The following is a 24,296-nucleotide window of genomic DNA, read 5'->3' as shown; positions in this document are numbered from 1 at the left end:
AAGCAATTTTCGTGTGACAAGGTATATGTTATGTAGGCATACTCTTATACTTTATGTCCGTCCGAAACCCGGCGGAACGAAATTAAATTGCGACTGAAATCTAATGCAGGCCTCATTCCAGAATTCGTTACCGTCGAAAAATCGAGCCAGACAAGTGTCGAATTCAGACAATAAACGAATACGCCATTACCTTACTGGCGGTTCATTTATTTTTTGACATTTTTTCATTCATTAAAAGATTTTAGATCTGCAGATGAAATAATAATACTCGTACAGTATACAACGGTCAACAGACAGGAAGCGAGAAAATTAGGAAGTAGTCGTTGAGCACAATTGCGACTGCTATTGGCCATTCCCCACATATATTTTTATACACACATATATAATACTAACAAGGTTTTCACCATGAAATTCAATAAATGCCTAAAATAATGTGATATAACAAAGACTAAAGATGTTAAAGAGTCTTGATAAGTTAAATTTAATAGGTGTTTAGTTAAACAGTATGTAAATATGTTTACAGTGGCTTATTCGTTTTTGATTGTTTATAACCATCCATTCCGCGCAGATAGGGGGCGGGCGGCGCGGCGGCAGAGCTTGTGCTCGGCCGCGGGCGGCAGCTAGATTACTTAAGATCTTGCAATATAGAGGAAGTAACGTACACATTTTACGGTAGATTTTGTTATTACCTAAAACGTAGCTCGAAGTACCTAATCAGAAGTTGCAGGTGATATAATCTGGGCACTGGAGTGCCCCCGTCAAGACGAGCCAAGCGAAGCGCTCGAAACGTTTCGTCGTATTTTTAAACCCTCGTAACTTTGGTTTGGATAATGCCAGATAATCAAAATTTTCAAGATATAATACCATGAGTACATTAATTAAACATACAAAGTTTGAATATCGTAGCTAGTATACATTTTCATACATTTTGACTAAAGGGTAGAGTTTGTGACGCAAACTAGACTCGTCTTGGCAACATTTTTACATGAAAATGTTTTTGTTGGGCTTACATATTTATTTTATTTTATTTACTTATTAATTTATTCATAAAAAGTATGTTTAATAAACTGAATAGTGTATGATAAAAGACATCGCGGTTCAGGAACTAAAATGGAAGCATGATTTTGACTCGAGTCTCAAAGATAAATGATAAAGCGCAAGATTATTTCAATAAAGGGAATTGTATAGATATTCAACAGTAGGTGTGAGAAACGACCCTATATTCATTCACATCCATTTTTCAAACAATTATTACAAAACGAAAAAGGTACTTTCGCTGAATAGCATAATTTTACTCGTTTTGTATTTGGTTTACAATAGGCAAGCCTGAAAAAGAGGAATCGTCAGGAGACTAGTGAAGGGTCGGGCGGGCTCGATACTAATACCGATTTTGTCAATAGTGGTGGGCGGAGGGTATTGTTGAGGACATTATTAATCATGGACCGAGGTGGGTGGCCTTCCCTACTTTGCCGGTCTCATTGCTCCAAAATGCTTTTCTTTCCTTTCAGGTTATGAAACCGACAGGACGCCTAGTAAATTATCTTTGGGTTCAAAACCTTGTTGCGATTTAAAATTTATCGTACAAAAGAAATTGCAGAGAATCAAAGAGAATTCAATAAATGGTTTACTGGATCAATTTCTAAAGTTATTAAATAGTAAAGCAAGTAAAATACACCACAGTGTCGTACAAAAAGAATAAGAATAAGAATTTAATGAAGTATTTTAAAACATATAAAATATTATAGAAAACAATACCAGTATATTTTTGTCTAATAAACGAAATCATAGACGATGAAATTGCGATATAAACGTGATGTACGTTAGGGAAAATGTAATAACTTCCCAAATATTAAAAGATCATAAAAAGAGCAATATCTTAGAAGCAATATAAAGATATTTACCACATTATTACGGCAATGAGCCCACTTATACTTTGTTTTGTAATATGAGAGAGGTTCTAACTAAAACTAAAGGATTATATATAAATTTTACTCAATATAATGTTATTTTGATGGAATCTTTGTACCCAGGTGCTCGAGACGACACAATAAGATGGAGTACCGCGTTGACGGGCGTCTCAGCCAGCGAACTGAGAACACTCCGGAGTTTTAATTGTCCAACCGCGACAGTTGTACAAGTCGGTACAATTTATTTAGAATACCTACATATGCTTGTATGTCGAGCTGCCTCGACTCTTCACCCTCCAAGTCTTGTTGCTATTTATGGCATCACACCGACACAATTGTCATGACTCAAAGTTTAACAGTACGAGCATGTGGCTACGCGTTAATATTCATCTAACTAGGTGTTAATATTCCAGTCACAAATGGAGACAAAAACTTTATTGAAATAAATACCAAGTGTCTGGGGTCCGATAACTTTACACAGCACGCTCGCAGCGAGTCTCAGACTAATCACTAATGTTTCCTTTGTTTACACGTAAACCTCCAAATACCAGATTATTTGGTATTGTATGGGAATTTGCGATGTGAGACGTGTTGAGGGAATTTCAGAATAAAATTATTATTTTCATGAGGACGTGTGTGTATTGTCGTTATAAGATAGGTAAACCTAGGTATATCGTATTTTTACATAGGAAACAATATCGTCTCATAATAGAAGTAAAAGTATTTGATATTCTATGAATAGCACAGTTAATAAATACAATGGCCATTTACCATGTGGCGCACCACAGGCCAGTCATACTCATATCCGGCGGTCTCGTAAACATACTTTTTATAGAGCTGTGCCTGCGATTCGTCTTGCACTAACCGCTACTCTGCTTAGTCTCTTTTACACCAGAGCCAAAGATTTACAGTTTACACTAACTCATTGTACTATAAACAGTCTATCTACTGCTAAACTGTGTAAAATAATCATGCGTTTCGACCCGATCAATAGAAAAATATAGGTACTTAAAATCTTTGGTAATCGACAGTTAATGAAAAATGCTTTGAGATATAAATACATTTCATAAAGACCATCTATGAAAAAGACAAACTAGTAACAAGTTGTGTCTCGTTCGACCATTACAATTAGGTTGTTAATATGAAGCTCAATGAAATGTAATTGATGGCGAGGAGTAAGTGCGTGCGGTGCGGGTGCGGTATTGTGCAGAGCGGAGGGACGCTGCTGGCGGATTACCGAATTCATGCGTCACCCAGCTGGAATGGCCATCTGCCACACAAATAAGATAATTTTATACCCTTGACCCCAACGTCCACCAAAGTATCTAACGTATTATACGTTAGCTATAAGTAGGTAATAATGAAAAAAACATTTGTCTGGCTGAAACGAGCAACCTAAAACCCATACTAGGAGAAGCTCAAAGTAGCCCAATGCCGTACCTATACGTGAAACCTGTAAGGTAAGGTGCTAAGCTAAGGTGTACAAAGCGTTTATGTTATCCTCTAGGCTATTATACGAGTACCAGATACTTGTTTCAATAAGCATAAAAGCTTCATAATGTCTGTATTCCCGTCCAGAGTGCAGACAAAAGCCAAGTGAGCAGCATATTTGCTAGCTATTTTAGTGCCACGCACATTTTACGACCGCCAACTTGCGAAAGAGTTCAATGGGTTCATCAAACTGTTATATATTTAGTCTGTATTATAGATTTGATCGTATCAAGCTTTAGACAATATAACATAGTATTTATAAATCAGATTTTTAAATCTATGATATTATTATATGCGAAATGTTCTTTGAAGTTTTCCTCTCGAAGTAATGCAAAATGGTCTGTGGTTACAATTTTCTTTAATGAAATCATGCTACTATTAACTTTAATAATTCTTTCGACAGCACATTATCTAACAAGAAATGAACGTATCTACATATGTGCGTAAGACCTAATAGGTCAAGCAGAATCTTGGTCTCTGAAAAATCGTGGTAGCCAGGTCAGTCCCGTCTCCTCCTCGCCTCGCCACCCACCCTGAACAGATGCTGCCTCTTGTAAACACAAACAGCCACCCAACCCATGTTAAAGATCCGATAATAATCCTGCCAAGCGGGCACGTCACAGTAATCTAACGACAAGTACCTATGTAGGTAAATAAACGTATACGCGTACTTGAATTCGGTTTTTGATTATGATACGATTTTTCTTTATTAATATTGAAGTAATAATTTTCTGACAAAATATAACATTTTCTTCGTTTATTCCACATGGAGACAGAAATATTTTAATTCTATTAGAAAATAACAAAATATATGGTCCATTTCTTAGTTTATGTGAAAGATAAGGCAGATATTTTACGGTTTCAGAGGGATTTATTATTATTAAGCAAAGTGAATTTAATTCAGTATAATATTTTAATATTCAACAGTTTGCTGTACGCTACGTGACTGGGGGAGTATTTACAGTGCTTACTGAGGCGCGCGGCCTCCGCCTCATAGCGGCACCCTTGCGGTGCGCGCCGATTGAGATCCAACTACTCGTATATGTATTGCAAATGGATATATACCAGCTATTGTTTTTATATTGCAACTAATGGTTGATCACGGGGTATGATAGTTATTGATGAAAATATCAACTTTGTTTCTGTTGAATTATGTTATAACGTACACAATACCAAATGTCAATTTAATGGTTCTCAGAGCGTTTCGAACGAAGCGACCGCGCTGTCATTACAATTTAAATGGATTTGTTATAAATGTCATACATGATTTTTAACTTATTTTTGAAAATATTAATGAGATGAAAAATTATCGATTCGATCGAGACTATGCCAGTTCAGTAAATCAGATTTATTTCAGCCGAAATGGCATGGTCCGATAGCTCACTGGTCAAGAGCACTGTCCCGGATAGACAGGGGCGCGGGTTCAATTCCCGCTCGATTCCAGAATTTTTTCATCTCATTATTATTTTCAAAAATACGTCATTACAATTTTTTAAATTTTACAAAGACAAGGATTAGTTTTACTGTCTAACTTTAACATCATCAATCTGTACTATGGTAATGTAAATTTTACGAATGCTGCACCCCGGGGCTTCGCTCCCGTTGGAATTTCGTGATAAAAGGGTATATTCTATCTGTGTACCAAATTTCATACCAATGGGTCCATTAAATTTTGCGTGGTTTTGGAAATGATTCCTTCCTCAAGCAAATTGACGGATGGTAATGACAGCGGGGCCGCAGCGGCGGCTTCGCTCGGTTAAAAACATAATGAATTATACCTAACCCTTCCTCAAGAATCACACTATCTATTGGTGAAAACGGTAAGTAGTTTTTGAGTTTATCGCCAAGATACTGACAGACAGACTCGGTAGAGGACTTTGTTTTACAATGTGTATGGAATTACTTAATACGTTCTTAATTATTACATTTATTTTTTATGATTTTTTTGTTTTATCTATGCATGCCAAAATAGTGTAACATTTGAGTATCACTTCGGTTGGGGATATAATTTGCAAGCCGTGAGAGAACATAATGACAAATATATAGGCAGATCTCAGTAACAAAGGCAAGCTGAGGGCGTCGTCATCGTTGAGTCGTTCATTCTTGTGTACACTGGGCCCCTTACAATAGCCATGGACACATTGAACATTCAGTGAACGCTCATAAATAGCGGCAATAGCCCTCTTCCGGCGCTCATCACATCGACGGCTGCCGGGTGATCCCGCTTCACACATATAGGCCATAAAACAAATTAAACAAACCAATAGATATGTCCCTTTATATAAATAGACACACGGAAATCTTTGATCAAGACGGCTCAGAAACTGATGTTGTGGTTCGCATTGAAATTAACTAGTAAGAAATTTCAGACAAACTTAATTTTATATCTGCTATTAATTAAAAATGTTAAATAACGATAATCTACTAAAAACAAAATGCAACAGATGTGTAAAAACATTAATCAAACTGCGGATACATTGATCACACTGCGGAGGAAAAGGAAAATGGTATAAACGTGAAACATTACGAGAACATTTGGAGAAAATGAAATTCTATTTACCTACTCCAAAATTGAGGATTTTTTACACATACTACATATGCAGCTTAACTAACCGGAACATTGAGATAATTCGACCCTTTTTGCCAAATGACATTGGAATCATTTAAATCTTCAAGAGTTACAAAACAAATATCAATTCCAGACAATTTACTTCAATTTAAAAGCACTTCACGTGTTCAATATTCAGTATTCTTTGATAAATATGAATTTCGGAACTCTCTAAGTTTCGACTCCATCTGGGAGTCATCCTTAGCAAAAGTTTATTCCAATTATAATATTATTTCTCTAAGAACAACAAAATATGAATAAACCTATATATATCTCTCTCTGCTCCGATATACCCTATTTCACGGGTCGCCGATCGTGTTAATTAACTCTTTTTATTTCTGATGGTCCATCATGTACACGGCCTGCGCCCCGCCCCGCCCAGAGATCTGATCCCATAGGAATTTCCAGATATGATAGCAATGCAAGTGGAGCAATAGGTTGGGCACTTAAGGAATAATAAGTGTTGCAACAAATGATTTTAAGCTCACAAGCGTGATAATATTTTTATTAAAATAACTTTCCTTAGCTAAACTTTTATTGATGGCAATGTGGCTATCATAAGTAATAAATAAATATTTTTTTAATCAGACCAGGTTACTTTCTGTCAGAGATAAGTTCAAAATCTTCTGTTTTATTCTATTGAAGGTATTGTTTAGACATGTAGAAAAATAAATACTTGTTTCGAACCGCATGCAAACGAAGTTGCGGCACAGATAGTATTTAAATAAAAACGGTAGATCTTAAGATATTAATATATGATGATTAATTATTTGGCTGCATCTTAAAATTTGGTAAGCAAAAAAGATTATCAGTCAATCACTTGACCAAATATTGCTGGCCAAAAATCGGTGACCAATTGTTGCTGCTCAAATATTTCTAAGCAAATCTTGCTGCCCAAATATTTATTATGCTGGCCATTTCTTGCTTCCTAAATAATTATATTGTTAGCCATTTCTTGCTGACCAAATCTTACTGCCTAAATATTATTTTTGCTCTTCGAAATAATGTAAAATACAATTGAGATATATTTGCTGACCATAAGTTACTGCCCAATTATATTTTAGCGATATTTTAGCTAACCAAATAAATATATATTTTTGCTGGTTAAAATACGAATACTTTACTGATCGTTTAAAAAACACCTTTAATATATGTACTTTTCATTTATTTAAAAACAAAGCTAATTACACCAAAAATTTTTGATGATAAGCAAAGCAAAAATAAAATAACGAAAGATTTACAGCAACTTATTAAGACTGCTAAGTATATAAGTTGTGTGTGTGTACTTTTTATAGCAAGGATTTTTTTCTACTCGGTACCCATAATTGACCGAGCGAGCTAGGTAACTTAGGGCAAAAATACATTTTTGTATTTATATGTATATGTTTGTAACGTGATAACTTTCGAACCGTTGGTCTGATTTTGATGAAATTTAAAAGGATCTGTCAATAGAATTTTTAAGTTCGTGGGGCATCCAAATCGATTAAGTCGTTTTTGAAATATTCACAATTTTGTAAAAACCTATAAAAATTAATTGTGTTGGCGAGGTCTAAGTTCACAGCGAACAACTAGTATAGAGTCGGTGTCAGTGCGAAGTTCCGGCAATTCTAGGAAATACTCAAGCCACAGGACCGGTTTACAACACCAGTCAGTGGTATGGCTATAATGGGCTTTCTCATCTAACTACAGCTTACTTACTTGTAATGAAAGATACCAAATTTATTAGATTCTTATAAGAATTTGTATATACTACTAACTCCCGTGGGAATTTCGGAATAAAATAATGTGTTATTCTATTCAAAACGTTTATTGCCATTCATATTCCAGGTTATTTTCTATCCGTGTACCAAATTTCATAACAATCGGTTCAGTAGATAATGCGTGAAGAGGTAACAAACAAATATACTTTCGCATTTAAAAAATTAGTTGTTGGCCGCGAACTTAGACCGAGGTTTAGAACACTATATTTTTAACGAGTTTTTACAAAATTGAGAATATTTTAAAAATGGCTTAACCGCTTTTGTTACATACCTTTTAAATTTCAACAAAATCAGACCAACTGTTTGAAAGTTATCGCGTTACAAACATACAAAAAATGTATTTTTGCCCCAAGTTGATTTGTAGACATCGCTCGCTCGCGCAGTCAATTATCTATCATATTGACAAGATTCGACGTGAAAAGTCCTGTCAAGGTTTAATTCTTCGAAACGGTTGATAAAAATTTTTTGAGTGCGTCCCAACCAGTAAACCTGATTGCAGGCGTCGGGTGCGGCAACATACGACCCTGAAACCATCACCTACGGGAAATATTGATCTTATTTGAGCTTGATTAACTCCAACGTTGTCGGCGTGATAATAATATCCGAACTCTGGCACTGGTCCAGCTGAGGCCTTAATGGTGCTTCGATGCACGACAACTTTCAAAGGTGACACGATTTAGATGTGAAATTGATTCGTAAGTTAATTAATCATTGACATTTTAAATTGATAATAACGTATTTTTATTAAATTGATGCCTGTAAAATCTCATCTATATATCCTAATATTTTTTCTCTAATAAGTCGGAAATAGAGTAGATATGACCATTCGAAGTATTTCAGTGACTATTGGAAGGCCCTTATATTAGAAACACCAGTGAAAAAAATACTATAATAATGACAATACTTTTAAAGATATGACAAAAATAAAATCACAAATTTTTGGACTCGTCCAAACGCTCAATACAAATGATACTCGTGACGTCACGCTTGAGTAATATCTTAGAGAAAAAAGCTATATATTGCGTTTATGGTAATGACTTTTTAATAAAATTTTTAAACGTTATTTTTTATGATTTTTATTCAACTAAACTTTAGTATAATAATCCAGCGGTTTTGTTACAGTCTATAAATCACAACGATCTTATACATATATCTATTTTATATCTAGAGCATACATATTTTTTTATTAATTTCTGGCCTTGTTATCTTCCCTATTACGAAGTCTAGTTAACAAAAATATGAATGCGATGTTCGTTACAGTCCCACGTCTGTATCCCGAAGAAGAACAGCAAGTAATTTCATTCCATATTTTTCATTCATATGGGAAACCAAAATCCTTTTAGAAATTTCCCAATACTACTAAACTTGTGTAGGTACGGTATAAGAAATACGGTAAGAGGTATTCAGCACACGTAGAATATGCGAAAGCTGGCACTACCAGAGGTTGTATGGGACACGACCCATTTCAAATCCTGATGCATTATAATTTTCTGTTTCGATCTTGCTATATATGACCATCAGATCGATTATAAGGCAAGTAACAAGCAATCTTATCACTGATTTTATAATTCCTAAATAAACAAACCCTCTTGAAGATATATTTTTCAATTCTGATAGTTCCGTAGATAGCTCAGTAAATGTTGGTATAGTATGAATAATTTGTACATTATAATATACATAATATTAATAGGAAGTAGGAACCCATGCAACTAAAGATCATACCAGCCAGACCAGACTCGATAGTAATACGATCGAGATCATTACACAATCAGAATTCGTACTTGAATCAACAGCTTAGTCATTTATTATATTACGTTGGTTTTAAATGTGAACTGAACACGAATGTTATTTAGTTACGCAAAAGATTAAATATGCAGCGTACCGTACCTATATGCAACGAGCTCATGCGTGAGGCATCGCTGGAAGACGTGCCATGTAATGCCATCTAATAAATCTTCACGTCTACTTCTTAGAGTTCAAATCTCGGCAAGAAATATTCACTAATAAATATGATGTATTTGTACACGGAGCACGCACAAGTGAGGCGGCGGCAATGCCATGGCACAGACTATGATTGTCGTAAAGAAATAGTACCAAAAGCCTGCCACTGTGATAAAACATTAAATTTCGTTATTATCAAATTTATTAAAGTAAATTAAGTAAGTAGATGTCAAATCCCATAAATTTCTTAAATTCCAATGCGAATGTCAAGTCACGTGACAGTGAACTCGATGAATCGAATGGTTGATCAAGTAGTACTCTTTGGACAGTCGATCGGCAAATAACGAATGCAATACAATAGCTACCTACCGTATTGATTAGATTAAAAACACGTTAAATAAACGTATGTACAAGTTTCCTACACCGAACTTGTTATTACCAAAAATACCTCTTTATGTATATTATGTAATACACTAGATGTTACCCGGGGCTTCGCTCCCGTGGGATTTTTGAGATGAAATAAAGCCTACAAAGGCTTACCTCTTTATTATAATAGTATAGATGTATTATTATAAAATTACATATTATAATATATTTACTCTCTTATTCGTAAAAAAGTTAAAGCATACTATAAGCTAAAATATGTTTTTTTCGTTCTGTCAGTAATCGTAAAGCGCGATAGTCACAAAACATATTTTTCATTATAAAGTAAGCTTTAACTATTTTACGAACAAGAAAATTAGTGTTTAAAATCTCCGAACGTATGGGTACCATTTTAAAAAATACTAACATAGACTACAATTAGGTACCTACAACCTAGTTTTCTAGTAGATCAAAGCATTCCACTAGTCACGTGCCAGTTCTTGTCTACATCAATGCCATGCTGAGATGAAAACAATTTATTCATTAGACAGTGTTTGATGAGACTAAACTAGCAGGCCCGATTAATTGATGTTGATATGAAAAACGAACAACGTGGCAAGTTAGTAACTTGTAATGAGCGTAGTAAAAACTGTCCATTTATAATGAATATTTCATGCCTTTTCTATACCTATAAATATATGATAGGTACTCAAGTAGAGTTTAACAAAGTATGTACTGCAAATGAATCTAATTAAATATGATGTCCTTTCGATTAACATCGCAAAAACAACAATAGAGAATGCGGGTATACAGAAAATTTTCATAACAGCAAAAAATACGTAAGTCATGACTTCGGTTGAAGTTTCCAACGACAGTATCATATGATAAAATGAAGATCTAAATATGTACATGCTAAACTGTTACATTCACATGCTAATTATAAGTGCTAAGTAATAAATTGTAAATACCAGTAGGGTAGGTGTTCCTGTATCGATGACATTGCCGTTACTCACCTGAAATTAACAAACCTACATTCAATACAACTTCTTTAAAAACGGAAATGTTTTCAGTCGTAATTATTTATAGTAGTAACGACGATCATAAAAGGAGTGCTTATTTTTGCCCCACTGCAAGGAAAACCTATTTTATTACATCTTTCATTATATTTTGGACATCTAATTAATTATAAGCTTTTATTGAGAATCAATCTTACTTCCGCTTGTCTACAGATTTTTTAACATTTCCACGTCGCTCCATAATTCGCCTGGTGATTCCCAAAACGAACTTTACGTAAGTATTTAAAAAAAGAATGTTCAGCTTACGGAATCATAGGAGCATGTATCTCATGCGTCAATTTTTGAACAACGTTGCTTATTGGACGGCAAGATATAAATGATGATATCGTTGGGAATTGCACTACGATATCGGCGGAATCTCGATGGACAGGCGAAATGCGGTACGGATAAAAACATAGGAAAACAGAAGAGAGCTAGCTCGGTTATTGTATTCATTCATTCATTGGTAAGTTGTAGTCCTTTCTGTTCTCTACACAAGGAAAGTATATTATAACTGTATATTCTAGGGTAATAATGTAGCTAGAAAAGCCCTAGTAGTAATTTAAAAAAAAAACTTCACTCTTTCAAAAAGTTCGCGTACATCAAACCATCATACTGGCAATAGACATCATGCATTCAACCCAATGACCAAAGGTGGCTTCGCTATTCAGCCTTGTCTTCGTATAAATATTATATCAAACGGCGAAGCTCAAATTCGTTCTTAAAAAAATTAATTAAAAATTCCTTATTTGGTTCTTTTTAATGAAAAAAGGTGGGCATAGAAAATTTTACTTTAAATATTGTTTAGTTTTGTTTTTTTTTATTTAGTATTTATTCATATTGTTTCTGCTACACCCGAGCTAACTACTCTGCTTTACATCTCGATTGTGAGGTAAGTAGAAAAAACCTAATTATAAAAAAAAAATATTTATACGAAGACAAGGCTGAATAGCGAAGCCACCTTTGGTCATTGGGTTGAATGCATGATGTCTATTGCCAGTATGATGGTTTGATGTACGCGAACTTTTTGAAAGAGTGAAGTTTTTTTTTTTAATTACTACTGGGGCTTTTCTAGCTACATTTAATAATGTAGGGTAATCCCTAGAGCGCTAATTAGTCAAGCCCCACTTGGGGGTAATACGGACCTACTTACCGAATATGAGTGATGTAAAATAAGTTTAATTGTTACGACTGCTATAGCAGTCGTCCGTCTGCGAAAGTGTTAATGAAATCTGTGCGAAGTGAAGCCGATTACTTTAGTGTAAATTATTGGACACGATTGAAGAAATATCATAGTTTAAAAGGCCATAGGTTTTCCGTGGTGTGATTTATTTTCCACTTAACAAGCTATTTCCATACTCTTGTTATTTTGTATAGAGGGAGCAACGCAGCGGCAGCGCCGGTGGCGGCGGCCGCGAGCGAGCATCGTCGACTGGCATGGTGCCAAACATTTTTCATGTGCTGCCCGGTCGCGGGATAACTTGCCCTATTCACCTGAATTGGAAAACATTTACATCGAACTGAATAGGAGCCAATAATACCAACCAAAAGTATCTACAGCCGGAACTATGCGCAACTCCATCATAGCAAGTAACACTATGGTAAAGTTTAGTTGAAAAACCGGTAAATGCCTTTCGCTAAACAAATGAACTTATATTTTGTTCTTTTGATTGTGTTGCTCAATTTCACATAAAACTCTTCCGTTACTGAGTGACTGACTGACTGACAGACAACGTAGGTACAGCCGAAACTACTGGGCGTAGAAAGCTGAAATTTGGCATAAATAGGTTCCAAGTCGCGGGCAAAAGCTAGTTAGTATTATAAAATATGTAGAATACCAGTGCTAAGAAAAACTGAATATGTTTAATAAGTTTATCGTGTACATACTATTAGCAGACGTTTTTATTATTGTAATAAATAAATAATAAATTCACTAAATTTTTACGGTGTTCAGATTTATACATTTAATAATAAGTGCTGTAAGACAATAAATTCGAGCTTCATACCTATTTCTACGACTTACTGAGAAAAAAAGTCTTGACAAACAGACAGACAGCCGGACAACGAGATAGGTACCTAATCCTATAAGAGTTCCGGAATCATAAAAAATCAAAAGCAAAGCTAAAGCTTGGTAAACGTAATTATCATGTAAATGGATTGAACCGATTTAATTTATCATTTTTCAGGCATGTATGAAGCACGAGTCCAATAAGAAAGTAGGTATACAATGTACTCATGCCTATTTCCATATTGATAAACGAATATTGGAAATCCTTTCAATAAATAATGTTACATTAAACGACGCTTTGAGGAGCGGTACGAGTACACATAAGGATCTATATTTATGAAACAATTTATTAATAACTACCGGATGCCCGCGACTTCGTTCGCGTGGCTGAGCAATTTTTGGTAAGGAGTCAAAATTATTAGAGAAATTTAACTGTACAGACAAAACGTAACGATACCTATACAGAAATGCTCATACGACTGAAATATATATTTCCTATAGTTTAGCTGGACCATTTACTCTTCTTCAGGTGTTCCAGATCTTCAATTTTTATACATCAACAAGAAATGCTCATCAGGCTGAACAACTTTTATTAAGGCGTCATTTCTATATTTCCTATAGTTTATCTGGACCATCATGGGTATGCATCAGGTGTTCTAGATCTTCGATGTTTATACCTCTACAGAAAATGCTCATCAGACTGAACAACGTTGATTTGGGCGTCATTTCTATATTTCCTATAGTTTAGCCGTACCATCATGGGTCTACATCAGGTGTTCCAGATCTTCGATTTTTATATCTCAACAGAAAAAGCTCCTCAAGCTGAAGAACTTTTGTTAAGGCGTAATTTCTATATTTTCTATAGTTACAGAGTTTTTTTTTCGTTCTTTCTCTGTTACTATGACTCTGTTTTTATGTAAATATATTCAATGTACAGGATTTTTTTCTACTGTTTTATTATATATTTTGATGAATTAGTGCTAGCGACCTTCATCGTCGTATCTAATTAAAATATAAAGAATTTCAAATGAGATTATTGTCGTCGAATGAGGCACATAAATCCGACGAGTAACGAAAAAAGTATTGAATCGGATGAGATGTCATCGGGTGCATAGTTACAGAACAACCAGAATGATAAAGGCAAAGACGCACAAGTCACAGAACAAGTCATTATATTGTATGAATACGCAGCTGGCACGCCCCAGCTATAAGAATTCCATCATTAAGGTACATCGTTTACCGGTTTACCTTCAAACACCGATGTTTATATTAATTAAATAAAGTACATATAATATTAGTACATATCATATAGCTGTGATTCTGCATCAGAAGCTAGTAGATTAAAAATAGTCATGATATAAAAAAAATAACATACGTTTTATGATTTTTTTATACATGTACCTATGTCTTGCTTTGCCACCTATTTCCCTCCATGAATCTATTTCTTTCTATATTTTAGATTTAAATATAATTCTCATTTATAATTAAAACAAAATAACAAAGGAGAGCTATTAGGTGTTATCAAAAGTTCATGTGAACATTAGATAATAACGTAAACGCCAGTCGAAGACAAACAAATACCTATGTTAACTGCCTGCGATAGTTAATAGCCGGTCTCGATGAACTCATTAGCGGACAACAATACTAAATAAAATAAATAGCTTAGGTTCTACATTTTATAGATCCTATTAAATATTTTAATTTCTGACTGAAATGTGGCAGACACTACGCAACGTGATTGTGACGTGTTTAGGGAAATAATGCTATTATTACAGGAACATTGAAAACCCCTTTAAAATTAAGCCAATATTTTCTGCAGAGCAGCCGGAAGAGGGGCGAGGCGAATATGCGGCAAGCGGTGCTTGACTTTGAGGATGCAATCAAAGCTCGCATGCACCGGTTCACAACAACAACACAGATAGAATGGCCTCGAGCCTCTTATGGCCTCGCCGAATTTAATTAATCACCATTATTACGACGTGATTTGAATGATACACGATAATACTATTCAACATAAGAAACTATGCTAACTGCTGAAAATATGTGTGTAATAGTAGACATACATATTTTAGTAGAAAGCTATAAGGGAATATAAGATAGTGATCCTACTTGTGCTTTCATTCCTCTGCAATGAAGGCCAGCGCCTGTGGACCAAAGTGGAATTAGGGGAGAAATTAATCCAACTAACCGGTTATTGCTGGTAAACAACATTGATTCATTCAAGTCTGACACAACCAATTAAATTCAGGATGGGATCTCAAACGCTATTGAACACTTCCCAAAGGGTATATCTCAAACATTGAACGAGCCTAACTTTTTTAATTGATCAGTTGGTAAATTTCAACGGCTATTATTGCATATTTAATATTTATTTAAACATTTACTTAATTTTCGCTTGCAATTGTATTTTTTGTAATTTATGGGTATTCTCATTAACTTAACTGAATAAAAAGACTTGAGACAAAGTCGAAAAGGAAACAAAATGGGTGAAGCAGTGAGTGTCAGTCTGGTAGACTGATAACTCTGACCCCTTTATCTTACGACAACTAGCTATACTACGCAATACATAGGTACTAGCGCATTATAATAAAGAATACTGGATTCAAATAAGAAGCATAAACAACGTCTTTAAGAATAAACAGATAACTATAATCTATTTGAGTTCATAATAGAATAGGTGTAAAGAAAAGCAGCCGGTCTCTTTAATTTAAGGGCTATAAAAATATTTTTGGTGTTTACTAAGCTTTCTTGCGCTTGTAATATGAAAACAGAATCTATTTAACTCAGCATCAAAGACATTTAGAATACCTACATGGTATTCTTAATGGACAGCTAGGGAAACATCGTTATAGTGCTCAAGTCGCCGACAGCCCCCAAAACCCGGCATTTTCGCTTGCTATCTGCTACTGTTATTGGATTATCGCCAATTTGTCCAAACACAATTTTGTGACACTTTGTTTGACGAGCACACTGCTCAGCGCCGTATCAATGTTACACTGAATTCGCAATTTTATTATATCGTAAACGATATGTACAGTATTTTACAGCATATTCTTCTAAGTAATGGAATATTGGATATTCCATTACTTAGAAGATATATATAGAAGATACCTATAAACGAACGAAAAAACCTTAGGTACTCCCTCTCTCTATCTTGGCTTGTTCCCGGTTGCATTAGGGACTGTAATGCCGTGAAGCCCGAAGACAACGCAAAAAATAACCTTGAGATTTTGACGATTCGGATGCGATTTATAACCGGACATGTCGGAAATGAACCTTCCTTGCGAATGCTATTGTTGCCTATCATCATCATGGGGTGCCATCTTCGAATTGAAGTTTGGAGGTAATTGTAAATATGGATTTGTGCCTGAAATAAATTATTGTTATTTATTTATTCAGAAGGTCAAGGTTATGTACCCTTATTCGCGTCATACGACCTACACGGGAGCATATGTAGTGGTCATTTTCTGGGCGGGCTATACCTACCTACCTATAATATTTATTTTTGACACCGAAATTATTAATTCGTACCAAACGTCCACAATATCCGCAAAGCATTACGCATAACACATAAATAATACAAGATAATGAATACTCAGTGATTTTCTAAGGTACTATTATAGGTACCGTATATGTTAACCTAAGTCGAGACCTAGCTTTAAAATAAATAACAAAAAGTGCTAACCGAAACCACAAGAAATTAAGAATCACCCACAAATATGAGGAATAATACAGCAAAACATTAATTGAATTAACAAGCGAGCTATTCTATTTGCGAGAAGAAGTAAAAATATATTACGATATTTAAATCAGTAATCCGGACTTAAAATTTTCAGGTGTTAGGTATTCCTAGCTGGCGATCATCGATGTTGGCTGGCTATTTAGTATTGGGTGTGTAGTGTTTTCCATAACACTATTGAACAGATCACAAAGTTGTGGAAGAATGTATGATTTACTTATGATCCGTGATGCGTATCCAATGTATTCATTGTTTGTCTGGTAGATTGCACGAACAACGAACGTTTCTCTTGTAATTACGTGTTTTCATGTTAATTTTTCCATGTAAATTCGATAATATGTTTCAAGTATCTGGACGAAATAGGTACATGTACTTTTCCTGAATAAGTATTTTCTTATTTAATCCATCACAGCTATAAAAGATATTCTTAGAGGTTTAGTAAAGCTTATACTAGCTAAAATTTTATATTTAAAAAACTTATTGGCTCTCCAAAATATAAATTATAAAATTTCTGGTTTGGAACATAAAACACATTCTTACATCAATAAAATAAAAAGTATATATTAGCAAAAAACTAGGTACATACTAAAATTTTGAGAACTTGTCCAGTAAAGGTAAAAGTCAAGGCCAAATATTTATATTGTCATAGGTCAAGATAACGTGATTACATATTATTCGACTGCGAAATAAACACTAGCAAAATTTTTGGTAAGGAGTCAAAATTAGTAAAGATTAAAAAAATACTACAAGTATATTTGGGGACTTTCATTCGGGCGCCAAGGTATGACAATTAGACAAGGTATGACAGTTTAGCTTATCTTTATGAATTCTATATCAGATGATTTTCGATGTTTTAAATAATTGTAAACACAATGTTATGGAAATAAATTTAACTGTACAAACAAAGCGTAACGATACCTATACAGAAGATGCTCATCAGACTGAAAAACGTTTGTTAACGCGTAATTTCTATATCTCATATAGTTTAGCTGGACTATTATGACTCTTCATCAGGTGTTCCAGATCTTCGATTTTTATACTTCGAAAGGAAATGCTCATCAGACTGAACAATTTTAGTTAGGGTATCATTTCTATATTTTCTATAGTTTAGCTGGACCATCATGAGTCTACATCAGGTGATCTTCGATTTTTATACCTCAGCAGAAAATGCTCACAAGGCTGAACAACTTTTGTTAAGGCATCATTCCTGTATTTCCTATAATTTAGCTGGGCCATCATGGTTCTCCATCAGGTGTTCCAGTATATTCAAACTCATTTATACCCTATATGTTGCCCAGTTGCTTAATAGCTATATAACAATAAAGTTTCATTTGAATCCGTCTAGTGGTTCCGGAGATTAGCGTGTACAAACAGACAGACATACATGTACATATTTTTTTTATTAAATTCTTATTCTATTACTATGACTATATCGCTTAATTTTATTTTTATTTAAATAAACTCAATGTACATAATTATTTTATCTACTGTTTTATTATATGTATTGATTACTTGGATAATAAATAAACTAATATAAATAATAGCAAAGGAGAAGGCATTAGGACTAATGGATGGTTTGTCACATGAATGTTAAAAGAAATCTGATTAATTTTCAATAATCCGATATAGGTACTAAGAATAAAATACATTTTTCTAAGGCAAAAATCACAGACGAAACAGCTACGGAAACATATTTGCCGTCTCTACAGACAATGCTGTTCTCACGGGATAGCAGAACATTACGAGGTTGATAGTACCTACTACGGGGTTGATGGTACGGCACGGAGGTCGGCTATTTCAAATATCTTCCATTATGGGAAAACAACAACGTTATTCCATTACACATACATTATATCCTGACAATTTAGGATTTTCGTTTTCATATACTATACACATTTCTGAGACTATGGACATTTTGTTATAAACAAAATATATAATCTATCATTATTTTCAATTTTATTATTAATCTCCTTCCAATTCCCTTATTCATTGACCTATACCCACCACAAACACAGACTTCGAGTTAATAAAAGAAAGAAAAATGAATTTTCCGTTTATCTGTCTCCGAAATATATAAATAAGTAAGTCATTAACAGGTCAGAGATGGCAAAGCTAGTTAGGTATACTATACTAGCTTTGCCATCTCTGACCGACCTATTATGGCGAACAACATTAAATTAATTTGAAATTTCTCAAAGCTTGTGCAAATTGTACAATGGAACTCGCTATTAGCGTACTCTAGTCCGACCCAACAGGCGAATTTTATACCGCGACGAAAAAATATTATATCATTTATTATTCTAATGAAAACAAGTTTGACCTTTTCGTTTTGTTTAAGAATAAATCTGCAGACCTAAACTAGGTAGAAGTAGTGAGAAATTCGAGAAATTTATTAAAGAATGTTTTTTGTATGATTTTTGAAGTTTAAACATCATATAAAAATGTCAATGTAAATCTTGTAGTTTAAACAGATTTAACTTCAAGTTAATTATTTGCCACTTTAACATATATTTTGTGTGACATTCTAAAACGAAAAATATTCTATTTTACGTTATATTCTAGCCGAATCTATTGTTGCAATATAAAATTGTCAATTGGAATAGAGGTCGGTCTTTTTATTGGTAATCTTGGTGTCGTATGTATGTACTTATATTAAAAAAAAATGCAACTTAAAGATATCGTAACTACTTCCATCCAGCTTTTTGGTCATACTTACTGGTGCTGTGCGTGTATCGACACCCTTGATTCTTAGCATCGTAAATCAAGGTTATTTTGGTGCGATATTGTAACTAGTTAGTGGCGCCCACTACCTTACCTACGCGACACGTGTGCCCCCTGCCTATTCCTACTCCGAATATTATTTTGATAAGCTGAGTTGAGTTGTCGGGACATAGTAGGTGGTTAAGATTAAAGATTTTAGAATAGCCCATAGAGGCAGATGAGACGCGTAATTACATACTAACTAAGTAATAGGAGTAGGATCGAGAAAGTCTGAAAGATAAGAGTTGTAGTGGTCGGTGTCAATGCGGTCAAACTCTGTTCTCGTCTGTAATCGAAGACTACTCGAATGCGTCGCAATCACAATCGGTTATTAACACGAGTGTCATGATAACGCAACATAATTCAATGGGGCTCTGTCATTATATCGCTATGCTCCACAATGAGGAAGGTAGGAAGTACTTACTAGCATTAATGCCACTTTAACTTACCAGCATTAATGCCACTTTAACTTTGCCACTTAAACTTACCTCATGATCAAGTTTTAGGAACAACAGCTCTCTGTTAATTATTAAAATGTGAGGAACTTTATGTTTTCTAATTTACGGGCATTGACAATTCGATATGATTGTACCTAATTCACAAATTATTATGTTTTCTCATAGTTTTTCTTAATGAAATAGTTATATTATTTCTACAGTAAAGAAACGGCCAAGCTACACGTTTTAACTAGAATGTAGAGTATGTGAAGTTAGGTCTGGTAAAGTTAGGGCGCATATATCAAGAATCTTGGCTCTACATGAGATGAGACCACTTTTTCATACATTTTGAAAAGTGTAGTGTTTGTAAAGCAAACTAGATTCGTCTTGGCAACATTTTTACATGAAAGTGTTTTTGGTGGGATTATGTTTTCTCATTGTTTTTCTTAATCAAATAATTTAAAAATACCATGATCTCGTAATAATTGGTCTAAAATTGGCGCTTCTCAAAAGGGTTTGCAATTTACCTGAATGTAGTTTACACGAGCAGGTAGTCAAACCCAAGGTTGTGAATATCCATGAACTCTAAAAGCGAACAAAGGGCGGTATGCGAATAATTTGTCCTTATTACCATCTCTGGCCGACGCACGTTTGCCTTGAGCCACGAACGGGTTCCCGAGATCTCCCCCGGCGAAAACACGGCACAAACGCGAAGGGGCTGACTGAACTGACTTTATTACATTTTTTACACTGCCGACTACCTATAGTCTGGATACTCTGGCTAGCGTATAAACAACAATTTAGCACAAAAATATTGCAATTTCTTTCCATGAACATAGGCTCTACATCTACCAAAATAGTTACTATATTTAAAATAATCAATTACATGAATAACTATTGTCAATTAAAATAATAATATGTCTAATAATGCAAAAAATCCCATTAGATGATCTCCTGTGAAGGGAATTTTTATTCAAATATGGAGATAGATTTGCATAAATCCAATGGTGGGATTTATGGACAGTTAGCATCAGAAATCCCCTTAGATTATTTTGATAAAATTTTGACAATTAGTGCAACATTCATAATCAAAAACCCAATAAGTACCTACTTAAGTAGGTAATCAATTAAATTTAAAAATCAAAAATGTATTGTACAAATAAAAACAAGGTTTTAAGATAAAAACCCCGCAGGAACTGTATGTACCACTTTAAATTTACAAAGGATTGAGCAAAATTATTCTTAGTAAGTTAAATATAAATTTCCAGATAAGAGAAGGGGATAATTAGACAAAATTTCCAAATTACAATTTGCAGCGGATTTCGAGTAGTAAGAAACACAAATAAAGAAAATTTCCCTATTTATTTTCTAATAATGTTCTGAAGAAACCTCTATACCTACTAATGGGCTAATAAAAGTAAGTCAAAAAAACATTTGGTTCACTATAATACATGTCAAACACATTAACTTCAAAGTCTCAGTTAGTCTTACCTTTGAAAAGGTACCTACAGTGAATCTAAACTTATATAATAATGGTCAAACTCATGAGGGCCTTTGTTCATTGTTCATAAAAATAATATTGTAAATTTATTTACTATTTTATTCATCCCTGTCTCTCCTGTCTTGAGTATATGGTCATTGTAATATTAAAGTTTCACAATGTCAAACAATAGTGAATTTAATAACATGCAATTTAGGATCTGCTGCTCCTGGTAAATATTAATCAAAACCCTATGTGTACCTACCTAACATAGGGTTTTAATTATTTAAAGGTAAATACACTAATAAAGTTAGATAGTTACCCTGAAGCGATCTAGGTACCCAGAATAATCATGAACAATGGGCAATGTCACCCAACATGTCAGATTTTTTGATTTGCCGCCTCTGTGTAGGTAGGTTATAGGTAGGTATTTGATATTTCCAACATTTTCAAGTATTAATCATCTACGTAGGTAGGTACGATGTGTTTAACTAAGTAACCAAGCGTTGTATTGTATCATAGTAATGCTGTGCGCCACATAACATCATACATTTTGAGATTTGAGTCTAGCTTCTAATGACAAGGTTTATCTCTATCAATGTCATGTCCGTATCTTAAATGATTTCCAGTTTTACGAGGATATTGGTAGGTATAACAATGCACAAATACTCACAGGATAATACATCCCCTGCGGCGGCAAAAAAAAGGCCCCTGATCCCCACAGCTTGCCGTTTGTATTTACTTTGTGTTGCACAAAAATACACTACACGCACGCCCACGATTGGGCGTTATATTTCACAACACTAGTTTATAAATTCGAGGTAATCATGAGTATTTAGGAAAAAGAATCAATTATTGATACTAAAAATAACCAGATTGTTAAACTTTTTAGGTTATGTAGTTAAAGCGCGGACAAACGCGCTGTAGCACTGACTCGGTTGATGTCGTTGTGAGTGAATTGCAATGCAAGCAAGCCAACAACGAACGACAACGGACGAACGGGCACGCGTGGCCACTCAACGAATCGTCCGTGCAAATCACGGTTTGTGGTCATAGGACAAAGATAGAAGACGTGTTCGGGAATCATCGGCCTTTGAAAGCAATATAATAGACTGCCTCTCTCTTTCGCACATAAAGAATACACACAGACAGACCAACGTAATGAAATGGAATGTGGCGCTCACAAACACGAACCATACATTTTGTTTTGTATTGTTGCACATGTTGTTTGTATGTAGTTTACTGTTTTCGGAATTTTATCCTTTTATATTATACTTTTTATAAACCTACTAGTTGTTGTTCGCCGCTTCACGGCTAGAGATTATAATTCTAGATCGTTCTCTTGCCTTCCAACGATTTTCTCACACCAAAATGGTCTGTGCCTGACACCAAAAATCACTTTAATACAATGCTGCGTTATGAGTATGACGTGAAAAAAGGACAAACAAACACACTTTCTCATCTTTACATATTACAGAAAGAAGTCCCCACGTCGCGTCTGTCTGCATGGATGATAAACTAAAAAACTACAGAGCGGATGAAAAATATAATAAAGTATGGCTATGGACTGCTTTTCGAATCTAGTGTCCGTGTGTATTTATGTCCGAAGATTTCAACTGAGAACGGGGAGTGAAAGAGAAGCAAGGCGAAACAGGGCGCTGGGCCGAGGAGGTTGGGCTCTCCCTGTTGGTCCCTGTCGTCAAACCGAATGTGGTTCGGATCAATGAATCGTTCCCGGGCCCCCCGATCCCGGCGGCGGCGTCATCCCAACCTCCACGCTCTGCGCTGATGCGCTCTGCGCTCTTCCACCATCTCGAACAACTAGGTACCTCAATTCGCGCTAAAATATATGATCTAGACAAATACTGGTCCTAATATTAATAAAAAAATTACATTGTAACTCTATTATAATTTCAATTTTTTTATATTTACAGAACGAGAAAAATTAAACATTTTAACAAAATCATTTAGGTTGTACATTTTTTATCCTACCTACAATAGTAATTATATTTTCTATGGTACATATGATAAAAATGTAGGTAAGCGCTAGGTAAGGCTATGTTTGTGTACCCTATAGGAGAAAAGAAAATTAATTACGGGAGGTCTTTAAGGGACTAATAGTAGCCAAAACAATAAGGTAGGTATTTAGAATTTTTGTTGTCTTTTTGTATGTTTGTTCGTGCATCACGCAAAAACTACTGGATAGAATTTGACTGCGGTTTTTACAGTTGTTCCTAACTGGTAAAGGATTCATCGGGATACGTTGCTTAGAACCCGAGATATTGATAATAACAAGTTATGAACGGAATCACGAAATAAACGCTGGCTAAGCTGCGGGCAAAAGTTAGTATCTAAGTAGTTACTTTGTAAGTACATATATAATAAAATCGTAATTATTATGATCATTGACATTTTCTTCCAAAGAATTTCTGGAATGTATGATATCATAGGGATATCAAAGAAGGTAGGTAGCTAAGCATTTAATTTTAGATGTTCGACTTCGTTGTAGGTGTTGTAGTTTAGATCAGTTACTCAAGTACTCAAAATCTACTGGCTGAATCTTGATATCAAGATTTTCTCCCAATATTCCTAGAACAGCGGATCCGCAACTGATGATTTTAAATAAATTGTACTTGGTATTGAAGTCGATTTCTTTTTGTCAAAAAGGAAAACATTCATGTGATGCACATGTTTATTTCGCAGCTGTTACCGAACCCCAAGGATTGTGTGAACTGAAACGCGTATCA

At 34.6% G+C, this 24,296-nt stretch overlaps 1 protein-coding gene across 6 annotated transcripts in view; it reads right to left on the bottom strand.

Annotated features, from left to right (window-relative positions):
* Rbfox1 (RNA-binding Fox protein 1) overlaps window positions 1-22,561 on the bottom strand; it is a 41,462-nt gene extending 18,901 nt beyond the window's left edge. For 2 of the 6 annotated variants that reach the window (XM_053767233.2, XM_053767242.1), the window contains exons 1-2: window positions 22,223-22,557; window positions 11,039-11,083 (exon numbers count right to left, since the gene is read on the bottom strand). In XM_053767233.2, the coding sequence (XP_053623208.1) occupies window positions 11,039-11,083; window positions 22,223-22,234 (57 nt within the window). In that variant the 5' untranslated portion in view covers window positions 22,235-22,557. Of the gene's footprint in view, window positions 1-11,038; window positions 11,084-22,222 lie in introns of all 6 variants that reach the window. The other 4 variants (XM_053767260.2, XM_053767224.2, XM_053767216.2 and 1 more) reach the window with 4 other exon arrangements.
* Window positions 22,562-24,296: the final 1,735 nt, after the last annotated feature.

This window comes from Plodia interpunctella, chromosome 3 (assembly GCF_027563975.2).
Source record: "Plodia interpunctella isolate USDA-ARS_2022_Savannah chromosome 3, ilPloInte3.2, whole genome shotgun sequence".
Classification (NCBI taxonomy): domain Eukaryota; kingdom Metazoa; phylum Arthropoda; class Insecta; order Lepidoptera; family Pyralidae; genus Plodia; species Plodia interpunctella.
This window is presented reverse-complemented; position numbering and strand designations above follow the sequence as displayed.